This window comes from Castor canadensis, chromosome 7, assembly GCF_047511655.1.
Source record: "Castor canadensis chromosome 7, mCasCan1.hap1v2, whole genome shotgun sequence".
NCBI classification, from domain to species: Eukaryota; Metazoa; Chordata; class Mammalia; order Rodentia; family Castoridae; genus Castor; species Castor canadensis.
The window spans coordinates 24,718,733-24,732,304 of NC_133392.1; the positions used below are offsets into that span (position 1 = coordinate 24,718,733).

Genomic DNA, 13,572 nt, shown 5'->3' on the forward strand with positions numbered 1-13,572 from the left:
GGTTCTCTTCCCTCTACCTCCTTCATGTAAGCCAACACATTTCTCTAAGTCTCTCCAAGTTCCTTAAGTTAGAGTTCACCTTTCCCCATGAGTTAATACAGTTAGGTTGTGATCTCTAACCTAACAGGATCACTTAGATCTTTCCTATAGAGTGTAAGCCTTATGTACCAGACCTCCTATCACCAGAAAAAAATTCACTCTATGAAAGTGTGTTAACCTAGTTGAATTAAATGTGAAAATTTACTGATTTTCCCAGCTGCATCACTCAAGAGCACTTGGAGTCCAGGAAAATTGTAGTTTCCTTGCTAACTGGCCATATGGCACACAATCTCAGTTTGTATGAGAATCTTCAGTAAAGAAGGTTAAATCCTAACCACCCCTAGAGACCAATTAAATTGAGCTTTATCTCCCACCACAGGATGAATCTCCAGGTGCAAAACAACATCCCCGTTAAAAATCTTCAATACGGTCATGGTCTAGAAAATGTTGGTTCCCAATTTATTCACCTGTTGTTAAATGCCTTCTAGAATTTGAAGTCTGATTACTTATCCCACCCTCATTCTTGTCCCTGAAAAGTATCTATTCTATCTAATTAGACCAGCCAACTCACTTTCTCAAAAATCTACACCATCTATCCAGTCTTGGTTCATGCTATTTTTAACACTTCGAATGGCCCCTATTTCTTCACTCCCTCTTCCATAAGGTAAAAGGGACTGATAATATCATTAATACTGAGAAAAAGAACTGGGCATGCACAGGTACAGATTGTCCCTGTGTCAGATCCACCTGAGTAAAACACATACTTTGTACCTCAATGCTGTGTTGTTACAGAAACAACCTTCTACAGGAGAATACTCGATTAACCATTTCTGCCTGTGTCTAAAGAGGTGAATCCAATTCAGGAATGAAGGATTAGTAATCTCACTTCCTCTTATGTAAATTTTAAGGTGCTAAAAGTGTGTTTGATCTCCATTTGTCTCATGCTTTCTCTGTCTCAGTTAGTTCTAGCTCAACTGGTTTTGAGGTTGGTTCTCTTCTCCCATCTCCAGAAGTTCATCATGTAAACCAACACATCTCTCTAAGTCTCCCCAAGTTCCTCAAGTCATAGTTCACCTTTCCTTTTGTGAGCCCATTACATGCCAGAATTTTGCCTCTAATATAAGTTAAGCTATGATCTCTGCCCTAACAGGTTCACTTATATACTTCACATAGATTGTGAGCCTATGCACCAGAAAAAAATACGCTCTGGGAAAGTGGGTTAATTTAGCTGAATTAAATGTGAAAATGTACTGAGTTTCCAAGCTGCAACACTCAAGGGTACTTGGCGTGCCCTTGGTAAAAAGGGAACTTTATTTACTAACCTCCTCAAAACCCAACAAACTGGATTGCAAGCTCCTTAGGGATAAGAATCACACATCCATACAGACTTTCTAATGGGCTTGGACACAAAGTTTGGGCACAATCATTCGGGTAAAACTGAATGAACGACAGGCTCACAGAGCTGGCTTTGAAGAAGTTGCCCTTCCTGTTATGTCTTGCTTCTCAATAAATGTAAAGACACTGCACACTTTTCCCCCAACAATATTGAAAATATAAGACCAACTCCAGCAAGAAGAAAAATAAATCGCATGTGTTTGGGCACATTTTTCACAGTGATTCATGCTTCACTTCAGATCACAATATCTTGAGGTTCTAAATGACCAGGGAGTTTCAGACTCCCTTTCCTATAGGTACATCACAGTGGCAAATTTACCCACTGTATCAGGAATGTCAGAGACACAAGGATTTCTTGTGTGTTGACTATAAAATCATCTGCAGCAATGCCTACTCTCTGCTATTTGGGTCTGACCAGAGATGAATAATTGTCATATCTGTATAGACTTATTGTCTAAACAGGAACTTGAATAGACTCAGTCCTTGGAATATTCATCCAAATCTTCTCCCACGATCTCTTATTACTAATATTGAAGGTGTATCTGTGTCTCCTGGAGTGGTTAGAGGCATGGGAATGTAAGTTTACCAAAGTTACTTATACCCCTTAGTCATCTCTACCAGTCTTCACAACTCTAGGAAAAATATGGAACATTTACCAAACATGGACCTTGTTGTTAAGGGGAATTATTTTAGCACCTGAGTTCCTATGAAAATGGAGTATTTCAACTGCTTTTGTTTTCTACCCAGTGATATTCATTTTTCTTTTTTAAAAATGTACTTCTATTCATGCCATACATTTGTGTTATCACCCTTCTACCTAATGAATTAGTTACAACCTGAAATATTACTAGCACCCTCAGTAACTGAATAGCTAACCTTGATACCAATGCATGGATACTTCAGCTTTGGCAACCACTGTTCAGAGGAGACCACAGTAAAGCAGAGGCACTGAACCCTCTGTTCTAAGAGCTTCTGTTTGTTCCTCAGATAGGAAAATCTACAAGGGAACAGCTCATCCAGGCCACCTGAGGCTACTACCCACCACAAGATTCAACTTAGCTTTACATAGGTGATGTCAAATATCACCACCTGTGTGAATATGATCATCAGCCACTGTTTAATGTAGGACAATAAGACACACCTTTTTTGTTCAACTCAATTCGTCATACCCATGTGGTCAGTCAAGTCCCTCACTGCTCCTAGCACTGTCAAAGGTCATGTACTGTCATAAAAGGTATAAGAAAGCACCACATTCTTAGTGTCAGCGAAACTAGTTTTACTCTACTTCCTCTGTGGACCTTGTTGTCAATAATCTCTATGGTTCCGCACAGAGATTATTCTTTCACTTGTGATCACATCTAAAAATAAAATCTCAAGATAAGTGACATGCTCCTGTCAAAGCCAGGTCTTTTCCCTATAAACCCTGGCATCTGATGGCATCTTAGAAAACTTGAACTCTCACCAGTGATACCTGTTTTTTCCTATAAAATTCATTCATAAATATTATTTTACAAATAACTGAGGCAGGGAAGAATCGCTACTCTTTCTACCCAGGATCCATAAGAAGAAACACAGTTAAAAAGCTATATAGGTATCACCTATGCCATTTAACTTCTGGTATGTAATCATGCTCATACCTGTAAGACCATTAACTGAATTAAGGTTGAAGCCGCACTAGATGCTTTAGATACAACATCTCTCATCTGACAATAATCTTAGGTGGTAAGTATTTAATGTATATTTTCCTGGAATTCAGGCACAGAGAAGTTATATTCCTTAACCTAAGTTACAATCGCTAAGTGGTTCAGCTGGCATTTGAACTCAGAACTCCACTACTTATGTGTATACCATCAAAATTCCTGACAAAGAGAGGTCAGTCTAGGAGAGACAATTTTGGCTACATACCTCATACAATTCAATAATGATGTTTCCCATTAGACCTCGGCTGCTCTTAATGTTCTCCATGGCCAAGGTAAAGAATATCCCCCGCGCGTCCGAGATGTAGAGGTTGTATGTGTCGTTCTGGTTCCATTCTTGCACTGCTGCGAACACTTGGTTCTCATCTGTACTGATGATATGCATGTCCTGTATAAGACAGAAGGCCCGTTAAGCAGCAGATCTCCATATCTCTCTGCCCACCGGGACCCTGAATAATTACCAGGACTTATGAAACGGTTGGAAAAAAACCTTGAGTTGTAATATATCCAGGGTTATAAATTATGAACGAGCATCATGACTTCTATACCTTGCTAAGTGGCAGCAAGATGGGTGTAAGGGGCTTTGGTGGGTATCATTTTCTATGGCTTCAAGGGATTTATCCACTTTCACTTTTTATTTTTATATCTGAAAGTTAGTGTTGGTGCTAACAGAGACATGTAGTCTTGTAAGAGGATTCTCACACATATAAAGAAGACAGGACCTAACCTGTCTTGATCTGCATTTGTGGTTTGACATTTTGTGGTGTAGTGGTTTACATAGTCTTTTTGAGAATCTTCAGTATTAAGAAGGTAGCAAGGAGGCAGAATCAATGAGTCTGGCTCCAGACCTCCCACTCTGCTTCAACCACAGCAGCACCACTTGAATCTGCTGTATATACAGGAATTCTGTCAAAGATTTTAGAAGTAAAAGGTAAGGGAGGGCCTGATGCTAATAAAATGAAATTATGTTTGAAAATCACTGATATGGAGAAAATGATATTCGACCTGGAATTAGGTGTTCTAGATTCTAATATGTGCACCTAATATAAGCACAATGTGTTCACCTCCATGGATTTCCATTTTCTCTCCTAAATAGTGAAAATGTTGGCATGCCAATAAAAATACCTAATATTTGGGCACATTTTAAGTCATCTAAATTAATTCTTTCAGTTGAAATAAAAATAATTCTGTAATGGAGGTAGTATGATTATATCTATTTTCCTGAATACTAAACTCAGGCACACAAGGGTTCACCAAATTGCTTCAGAATATAAAGCTCATAAGTGGTAGAACTAGGTCTTGAACCCCTGAGGCCTGACTCTCTAACAATTTGGATATATAGCCTCTAGATCAGGGATTTCTAACTGATGACAGGGAGTGAATAACGATCGCAAAGGTTAGTTTGACCATATCTTGTGTCGGATATCTGAATCTCTTGTCTACCATGTACATGCTGATATCAACTTCATGGCCTGGATTGTTTCTAAAATTATATCTAGTAGTTGACAATTAAATGTAGTGTGCAAAAGTCTGGCCTTTTTGTAAGTCACACTGTTGCATATTTGGATAGACACTGTAAAAATACTATCAAAATTTCAAATCCTTACCTGGAGAATTTATACTTGGAGCACATGTTGGCATGGATTAACATTTGACTGTACTTTAAACATAAATAAATATATAGCTGTATGTGCCCAAAGTAACAGACAGCAAGAGAAACACCCTTGTACCTGTGGTAGGACACACTGGAAATAGGCCCTTCGCACCTGGAGCTGATAGAAAGTTAATAACCAGGCTGGGTATAGCCTTTTTCTTCATTTGACTAATCTTTCCCAGAAACTGTTATAAGTAAAAGAAGCAGCAAGGCACTATCTTCAGTGTCAGTATCGTGGAGAGTTCCTCTGAGCTGATTTATAAATGAACAAGTTCATTTGATTTGGACAACTGGGAAGTGGGAAAAGTAAGAAAACAAACTCTGGATCTTTAATAGGAGATTCATTCTCAAATGACCTCTAGCCTTGAACTGTCTAGGTCACCTTGACTAAGACCTCACTTTCATTGGTGCTTATACATCTCATAGAATTACAGACTCCTGCTGAGGTACTTGAAAACAGAAAGAATGCTTGCTCTTAAAATCCATGTGACGAGATCTTGTTGTGTTGGTGTGGAATGAATGCCCAAGAACCCAGTAGGAGGGGAAACAGCAGCTGCAGGAAATACAGATTAAATTCACTTACCCTGTTAAAAATGCAGTAGAAATGCTTGGTTTTTCCCAGATGTTTTGGTCATAAAAATGAATGAGCTAAGTTATTTTAGACTAAGCTAATGTAGAAGAATTGAAAAAAAAAACAACTTAAAACACCCAGCATGGTCAGGATAAGAGGCAGCTAGGTTTGCTGTGAGTGTATATTAGGTAAATGCTGTCTTGGGGTTGTACCAGCTGGTGAACAGGTATCCAGGTTCTGGAGTACGATATTAGATGTCTTTAGTGTCTAGGATTCTGGGATGTTTGTCTAAGTAGTCCTCAATTTTTCAACTAACAAATTACATTATTAAGATTTAAACCCAAGACTATCATAATCAAGAAACTACTTTCAAAGCACTGTGTTTAGGATATGACTTCAGTACGCATCAAAATAACCCTCATATCTTGGCCAGTTTCTATTTTTCTTTCCTTTTTGAAGAAACAGGGCCTCCCCAGATTGCTGAGGCTGGCTTTGAACTCCTGGCTGAGCTCAAGTTACACTCCTTCCTCAGCCTCCCAAGTAGCTGAGATTATATATGTGCACTAGCATGTCCAGCTTGACCTGGAGACCTCAACAGCATGTAAATTCATGGGTCCCACTCCCTGGGATCATGATTCAGTATATCTAGTGTAGAGACTTAGTCTACCATTTGAATAAACCCTCCAGCAGACCCTGCTGCATCTAAGCCTGGGGAATTACTCACTGAAAAACTGAACAAGTGTGACCTATCTCCAAATAGGTCTTATGGTTAAATTGTGGTCAACCAATGAAAACAAGAATATTAAGTCCTCAACAACAAATAAAAGCATTATTAATTAAAATTCACCCAATAGGGTTCTGAACAATAATGAAGCTTTTTTTTCCTTGAATTTAGCTACCTATGGTAGGATACATTCCAAACACATGCTGCTTTCTAGACTGCTGGTCCTACAAACATGTGGGAAGAAACTTGAAAAAGAGAAACAGAAGGAGGGAAGTTGCAGTAAGAGTACATTCAGATTGGGACCTTGCTAAAAGTTGGAATTGAATTTGAAGAGCATCAAAAATAACTACATACAGGTTTTTATTTGGAAAACACTGAGAACTAACGCTCCCTTTCTGTCCTCCCAACAATGATTTGGGAGGCATGAAGTTGCCTTTTGAAATCTAAAACCTTTGTCATATACCAGTTACCACAATGGAGACACAAAGAAGAAAAAAGGTAAAGCCTGACCCCAAGAAGTTGCCTCTGTTGTTGAAGACTTTACATACTCTTGTGAACTTTCTCAAAACTGACTAAAGGCTATATTAGAGGCACTTAACTTGCTAATTAGAATGTAAAGGTTTACAAACGATAGACAGGGTGGAACATTCAAGGAAATAAATGTGTGGAACTCAGTACAGCTTGAAGGTAGTCTTCCTCTGCAGGAGGTAAGGACAGAGAGTGGTTATATCACATCTATGTGGCACACCTAACCTTCATTCTGAAAGTAGTACAAAGTTCTCACAGGGTTTCAAGTGGGAGAAAAGCATGATCAGAGATGCCGTATATAGAGATTTCGTTGGAGAGGATCAAGTTCCTTGTGTTATCATATTCAATGTGGGATCAGTGTGACAAGTGGATTTAGATTGGGCTATTGTAGAAGCAAGGGACAAAGGCTTAAAGGGCTATTGCACTAATCCAGGTAATAATGCATGAGGGCCTGAACTAAGGAAGGAAGTTCTTTATGAGGATCCCATGAAATGAATTGGTAAGCCAGTGGCTCACCTGTGATCTTAGCTACTTGGGAGGCTGAGCTCAGGAGAACAGAAGTTCAAGGTCACCCTGGGCAAAGAGTTTATGAGATTCCATCCCCAAAATAATCAGAGAAAAATGCACTGAAGGTGCGGCTCAAGCAGTAGAGTGCCTGCTTTGAAAGTATGAAGTCCTGAGTTCAAATCCCAGTCCCACCAAAAAAAAAAAAGAAATGGATTGATAAGATGTTAAAGAGGTAAAATCTATAGGTGGATAAGGAAAAGGACATATCTACAGTGCTCCAAATATCTGCTCAAATATCTGATTTTTCCTTTACATCATTCATTATGCTCACGATTAAGTAATCGCTTGTTTAATTGTTTGATGTCTTTCACTTTCATTAGACTGTAAGATTCCAGAGAGAAGAAACTGTCTCTCCTATCACTTTATCCAAGTATTTACTAGTGTATCTGGCACATGGCAGACATCCAACAAAAGTTTACAAAATAAGTAGATGATACATGTAAATGAACACAAAAGAAGAATGAGATACAAGGGAGTAGGAGCCCAGTTCCAAATTGGTTAAATGGGACCTTAAGAGAACAGTACTTCAAATAAGCAACTGGATATGTTATCTAGACTTCAGTGGAGAAGTATGGGCTGGGTCTGTGGATACAGTAGACAGGATATGAAAGAAGGGATGAGACACTCAGGGAATACACAGAACACAAGAAGTACTCTTAGGAACAACAACTTTTAAGTGGTGGCCAGAGAGAGAGCATATAGAAAAGGAGATGAGAATAAAATACTGCCTGAGGGAAGAGGATCAAGGATGAACTTTCTTCCTTTTCACATCAAATGCTCCAGAGAAGTGAATAAAGATAGAGGGTAGAGATGTCTTTTAGGTTTAGCATGTAAATGGTCACTAGTAACAGTGGCTAGAGAATTATCAGCGAAATAGTGGACACGTGGCTATAAGGACAAAAAGCAATTAGAAGTGGGTTGAAGAGTGAACAGGAAATGAGGAAAGAGATTAGAATTGCAGATGACTCTTGTAAGGGCAGCTGTGACACAGCAGACAAGGATAAACCAGTATTTGTGGAAATGTAAAAACTAAGGATATAAAAGGTTAATATCATTGTCACTATTATTATACTTTTTCTTAGATAAATTCCCCCTTGCCTGTTTTTTATTATTCAAAATAGGATTAACCATTGTCAAGTAACAACAAACTCAGAGTTAGGTCAGAAAAGACTATTATAGGGAGAATATCCTGGCCTTATCTAAAGCACCTCAGAGTAAAGACAGAAAGAATTGCTTTTATATGGCAACATAAAATAAGTCTAAAAAGAACTGGGTGTGGAGAATGGGGTTAGCAGGTAGCATGATGGAACAATTCAATGGACATTGTTTTCATTGAGGCCAAGTGATTCTCAGAAGTACTGTTAAGGGGAGCAGTTCCTCCTTGTTCTATTTGCTTAAGTTCCCATAAGTTGAATGTGAGGCAAAGTTCAGGGGTTGAACAAAATTAAGCTGGACTTAATTTTGGTCAAGTCAGATTATCAGACATTTATCAACAATTCAGCTAATAATATATGAGATAAATAATGAGAATCTGGCCTTGCTACAGGTAAACAAGGCAGACATCTGAGTCTTAACAAGTCCTATGGCAGAGGGTGAGGCATTGCAGTGAGCCATTTCCCAAACACAAAACAGTGGGGGAATTTCTTAACCTTGGTTGTTTTCCAAGAGCATGGGGTTTCGGCAAAGTTCAACATCATCACTTCTAACCTGAATCCTCTACAGAAAAAAACAAGTAAAAATATAAAACCGATTTTTTTCTTATGGAAATAATTATTAGAGTAGTTAGTTAAGAATAAATTCAGAATCTAAGAGACAAAAGAGGGCATTTAGTGGTAAAATGACAGCCTTGGGCAATATGGAGTCCAAAGTTGGTTGAGATACAAACCCATAATGAGCACTAATCTCTATGCTAGACAGGTTAAGAGCATCAATATTATTTTCCCCTGTGTAACAATTGTTCCTTAAATTTTCTGAGCACTTTACCCTGGACCAAAAGTGAGTCATTCAACGAATCTTCATGAGTTTGTCAAATAGTATTACCATTCCCATTTCACAGATGACAAGGTCATGAATAAGTAGATGGCAGAGTTGGAATGAAAATTCAGAGTTTCTACTCATAAGCTCAATTGTCATTTCCCTAGGCCACTATTTCTCCCTGTCCCCTGCCACCACGCCCTCCACTAGTGCACGTGTTTTGTTTTTATGCCTATGAAGTGAAGAGTGCTAACTCACTGCCCAGGGACTGAACTGTGGAGGACTTAGCACAAGGCTGCTGCTTCTTGTTAAGGACACTCGCCTCACTGTAAAACACTCCGACTCCATGGAGTGCATATCTGAGAAGATGGGATGGGAACAGAAGGCCTGGGCAGTGGTGACAGGGAGATTTTCCATGCTTGTGTCTTTAAGCAAGATGATTAACAGCAGCCCCAGAGCACTGCACAGAGCAACACATTGCTTAAAAGCATTTCCATTTTCAAACAACAGAAAGAACCGATCAAGCCTGAACCCTTCCTCCTTAGCCTTATTATGAAAATCTGGGCCAACACCAGCTAATAAAGGGATCGATAACCATCCAGCTATTTTCACAGCTTCCCATTTTAATGAGAAGCTACCCTGGATGAAGTTCTATAAGGGGGCTGCATCAATGGAATCATATGCCACCACAATAAGTTTCCATGGGGCTGCTAATTATTAATGGAGTGCTCCAGGGTGCTAATCAATTCGGGCCTCATTTGTCCCCACCTGCAGCTACATGGCTCAGGGGAGTGAATGGTTTGTTTTTCTAAGAAGGTTAAAATACACAAAATATGCACACACAGAAAAGCAAAAATGAACCCTACCTTGGGAAGATGCTCTGGAAAGTTCCTGAAACTCATTTCTTAGGCTAATGTATGAAGACTTTCAGGTTACCTGGGAGGGCAGTCTCTATCAGGATGAATATAACTGTGAGCTATCCCTCTCCAATCTTCTCCAACAGGGATACCACTTTCCCACTTTCTCGTTTGAGTTTAGGCTATCTGACAGGAACATCCTGCAACCACAATTCTATAGAATGGTCCCATGAAAGTGGTTATAGAGAAGGTAGAGAAAAATGAGAAATCTTTTCCTACAGCCCTGAAGCAATCTAATATGTGCCCTCCCTACCCCATCAGTCTCTGCAACTCTCTGCAACCCAGCCTCTCAAAATAGCTCTTTAGTTTGTTAAATGAACCATGCTCTCTCTTAAAATAGGGCTTTGCACAAATAGTCAGCCCTCTGTATCAATGGGTTCAACAGATTCAACTAACTATGGATCATAACTGTGGTTAGAACTGCATCTGTACTAAACACAGACTTTTCCTTGTTATTATCCCCTAAATAATACAGTATAAGAACACTTTATAGAACATTTATGTCATGTTAGGTATGACACATAATCCAGAGATGATTTAAAGTATTCAGGAGGATGGGCATAGGTTATTTGAAAATACTGGGCCGTTGATCTTTATGTCTGTAGGGGTGAGGGGATCCTGAAACCAACTCACACCAATAACAAGAGTTGACTATATTTTCTACCAACTTCTTCCTATCTTTGTTTATATATTTAATTCCTTACTCTTTTGTATTACCGTAAACATCACCTTCTCTAGGAAATTTTCCTCACTACCCACCTTTAGGTAGCTGTACCTTTTATTCTAAGATGATCCTTGAACATCTACAATACTTCCTACACCTACAATTGCTTGTCCTGGTCTCTCTTCTCTCTCAGACCATAAGCTCCTGCAAGACAGAGATCATTTGTGTCTTATTTACTACTCTACCTCCAGAATTTAGTTCAGTTCCTAGCACAGAGAAAACACTTAAATGGAAGAAAGAATTGCTGAATGGATGCATAAAGGAACAAATGAATGAATACATATGTGTATAAGTAACTGAATGAACAAAAATACCAGGAAATATAAAATTAGCCACCTTCTTATCTCATACTCCTCCCACCTCTCCACTCATTTATCCTTTCACAATATTTTTCAGCACCAGTTCAGAAGCCCACGTCTTTGCCACATTTACTTGGTATGTGTCCAGCTGGAGACTTATCTCCTTTGCAGCCTCATTAAGTGATGCAATTACATCCTGTCCTTGTTCACACTGAAGTGGTAAGATCCATCTCCAACTAGAAGCCAGTGTTCACAATGAATGGGATAAGTTTTATGATTTTTCCAATAGAGGAGTTAAAATGTCACCATTGATATTAACATTCCAGTAAATCAGCCCATTTTAATTACTCATAGTGGCACAGGGGAGTGGAAACATAAGAAGTACATTTATATTTAACCATAAAATGTAGAAAGAAGCAAGAAAACCACCAGACTTATCTGTGCACTTTTATGCACACATATGTAGCAGCTGTGCTTCTGCCTAAATTTGACCTATTTAGCAATAAGGCATTCGTGAAAGGCAAAATAAATCTTAGAAGAGATTTATTTCAAATCCAGTACTCCTTCTCTACCACCCTTGGGGAGAGATCCAAGGTTGTACAAGATGTTTGAGTCACAGGATATCAAAGCTAATTCTTGGTGCCCTGATGAGATGAGAATACAGAATCCTGGTTCAACAACATCAGCAGTGGCCAAATCCCTCAGGGGTAAGTTAGGCTGAATGCTACCAGTTCTTCCAGTCAGGGGTCTGACTTCCCATCCCCCATCAAGGCAGCCTCTCCAACCCTTGCTTCATCTGGAAGGACAGAAGTTGGTGCATTTGGTACCTTTGGCAAGGAGTACTTGGGAAGCTTTATCTGAGCAAAGGCCTCTCTTCGATAGGACACGTAGTAGTTGGCTCTTCCACCTGTTGTTACCTAGATGATGAAGGAAACACAGAGAGATCAGATGGATCACAGTTGATGGCACAAGTTGGAAAGTACCACCCTCTCCATCAACAACCAAAATAGATTTGTATTTATCTTTTAGAGAATATCCCTACTTGACTTTGAGTTTCCAATACTGTGACAACCCTGAGTTATTCGTGTTGACAGTAAATTGGTAATTACAACAGTATTTCTCACTAACTGATATCTCTATGAGAGTACCAGGTTCTGCATCTGGTCACTGTGCTCTGTGTATAGTACACACCTAATAAATATTTTCATCTGAAAAGAAGCTATTGACATGAACTGCTCTCATGATGTATTTGTTCAGCCTTTTATCAGTTTATTAGTAACCCATTGCAATCATGACACAAAATTGTTAAAGGTATTTTTTTTGGATCTGAATAATTAACATTGCTCAAAACTATCATTAGTTTACAATTTAATTTCACTTATGATCCGAGTACATTTTTACTTCTTATTTACAGATTCATGCATTGAGCAAATATTTATTGATTCTTTCCATATACAAGTTGCTTAAAGACAACTGTGCAACTATACAATGTGGAAAAGCTCCAGATTTGAAATTCAGAGATCCTGGGTTAGAGTCCCAGTCTGCAGTCTCCTAGCGGCGGCTCATGGATAAACCCTGTAACCTCACTTGAAAAAGGATAGATTCTTAGTTAGATGACTTAGAAACCACTCCAAGAAGTAGTCCCTAGTCAGGGCTTGCTGAAAAGTCCTGCCAACATGGCATCGCTCTGCAGATGGCTGCTCTCAGCCCAATTATCCTAACTCAGGGGGAAATTATTATTCACAAGAGAAGATAACATGGCCTGTTCAGAGAAAATAGCAGAACAACAATAGCAACTAGTCTGCTGTGCTGAGGAGGCAATTACTCCAGGCACATGCTCCATTCTCAGTGAAGCTCAAGCGTATGCTGGAGACTGGCCAGTCCTCTCACTCCTGTCCAAACCTGGAGCCCATCCAGCAACACTACAAAGCACAGGGGGTATAATGTCTCTGTTGCAAGCACCTGTGACTCCTCATTCCATAAGATAGCCTCTCCCATGGCTCCCCATTGATCCACACAAATTGGAACCCCACAAAGCAGGTACCCCAAGTTGTCAGGTAGACCAGATGTCAGAATCAGCAAGAAGGTAAAGCCTTGGTGTGGCGGGGGTGGGGAGGATAATGCAGAGAATTAACTAAATGAAGAGGACAGACTGGCTTTCTCTCTGAAGTTCAGGACTAGCCCTTGTCTCCATTTTCTAATTAGCATCATTCTTGTATCCCGGGACTCTTATTTTTATGTTGGTAAAGCACCTGTTATGAATCTATATTGTTGTGTGGACTTAGAGGTGGGTGTTGACATACCAAGACAAATTGGTTGCTGAGAAGGTTTTCTTCTTTCTAAGATAAACCTCAACTTCATAAAATTGGATTAAAACATAATCCTTGGATCTGGACACCCAGTCACCATTATACCTTGCAGGATCCTTTTATTTATTTGTTTAATTTGGTTTTATTTTTAATTATAAAATCAATGCATGTAAA

At 39.2% G+C, this 13,572-nt stretch overlaps 1 protein-coding gene across 2 annotated transcripts in view; it reads right to left on the reverse strand.

Moving 5' to 3' along the window:
- Sorcs3 (sortilin related VPS10 domain containing receptor 3) overlaps positions 1 to 13,572 on the reverse strand; it is a 601,718-nt gene that overhangs the window by 109,224 nt on the left and 478,922 nt on the right. For both annotated transcript variants that reach the window (XM_074078350.1, XM_074078349.1), the window contains exons 8-9: positions 11,917 to 12,006; positions 3,340 to 3,519 (exon numbers count right to left, since the gene is read on the reverse strand). In XM_074078350.1, the coding sequence (XP_073934451.1) occupies positions 3,340 to 3,519; positions 11,917 to 12,006 (270 nt within the window). The remainder of the gene's footprint in view (positions 1 to 3,339; positions 3,520 to 11,916; positions 12,007 to 13,572) is intronic.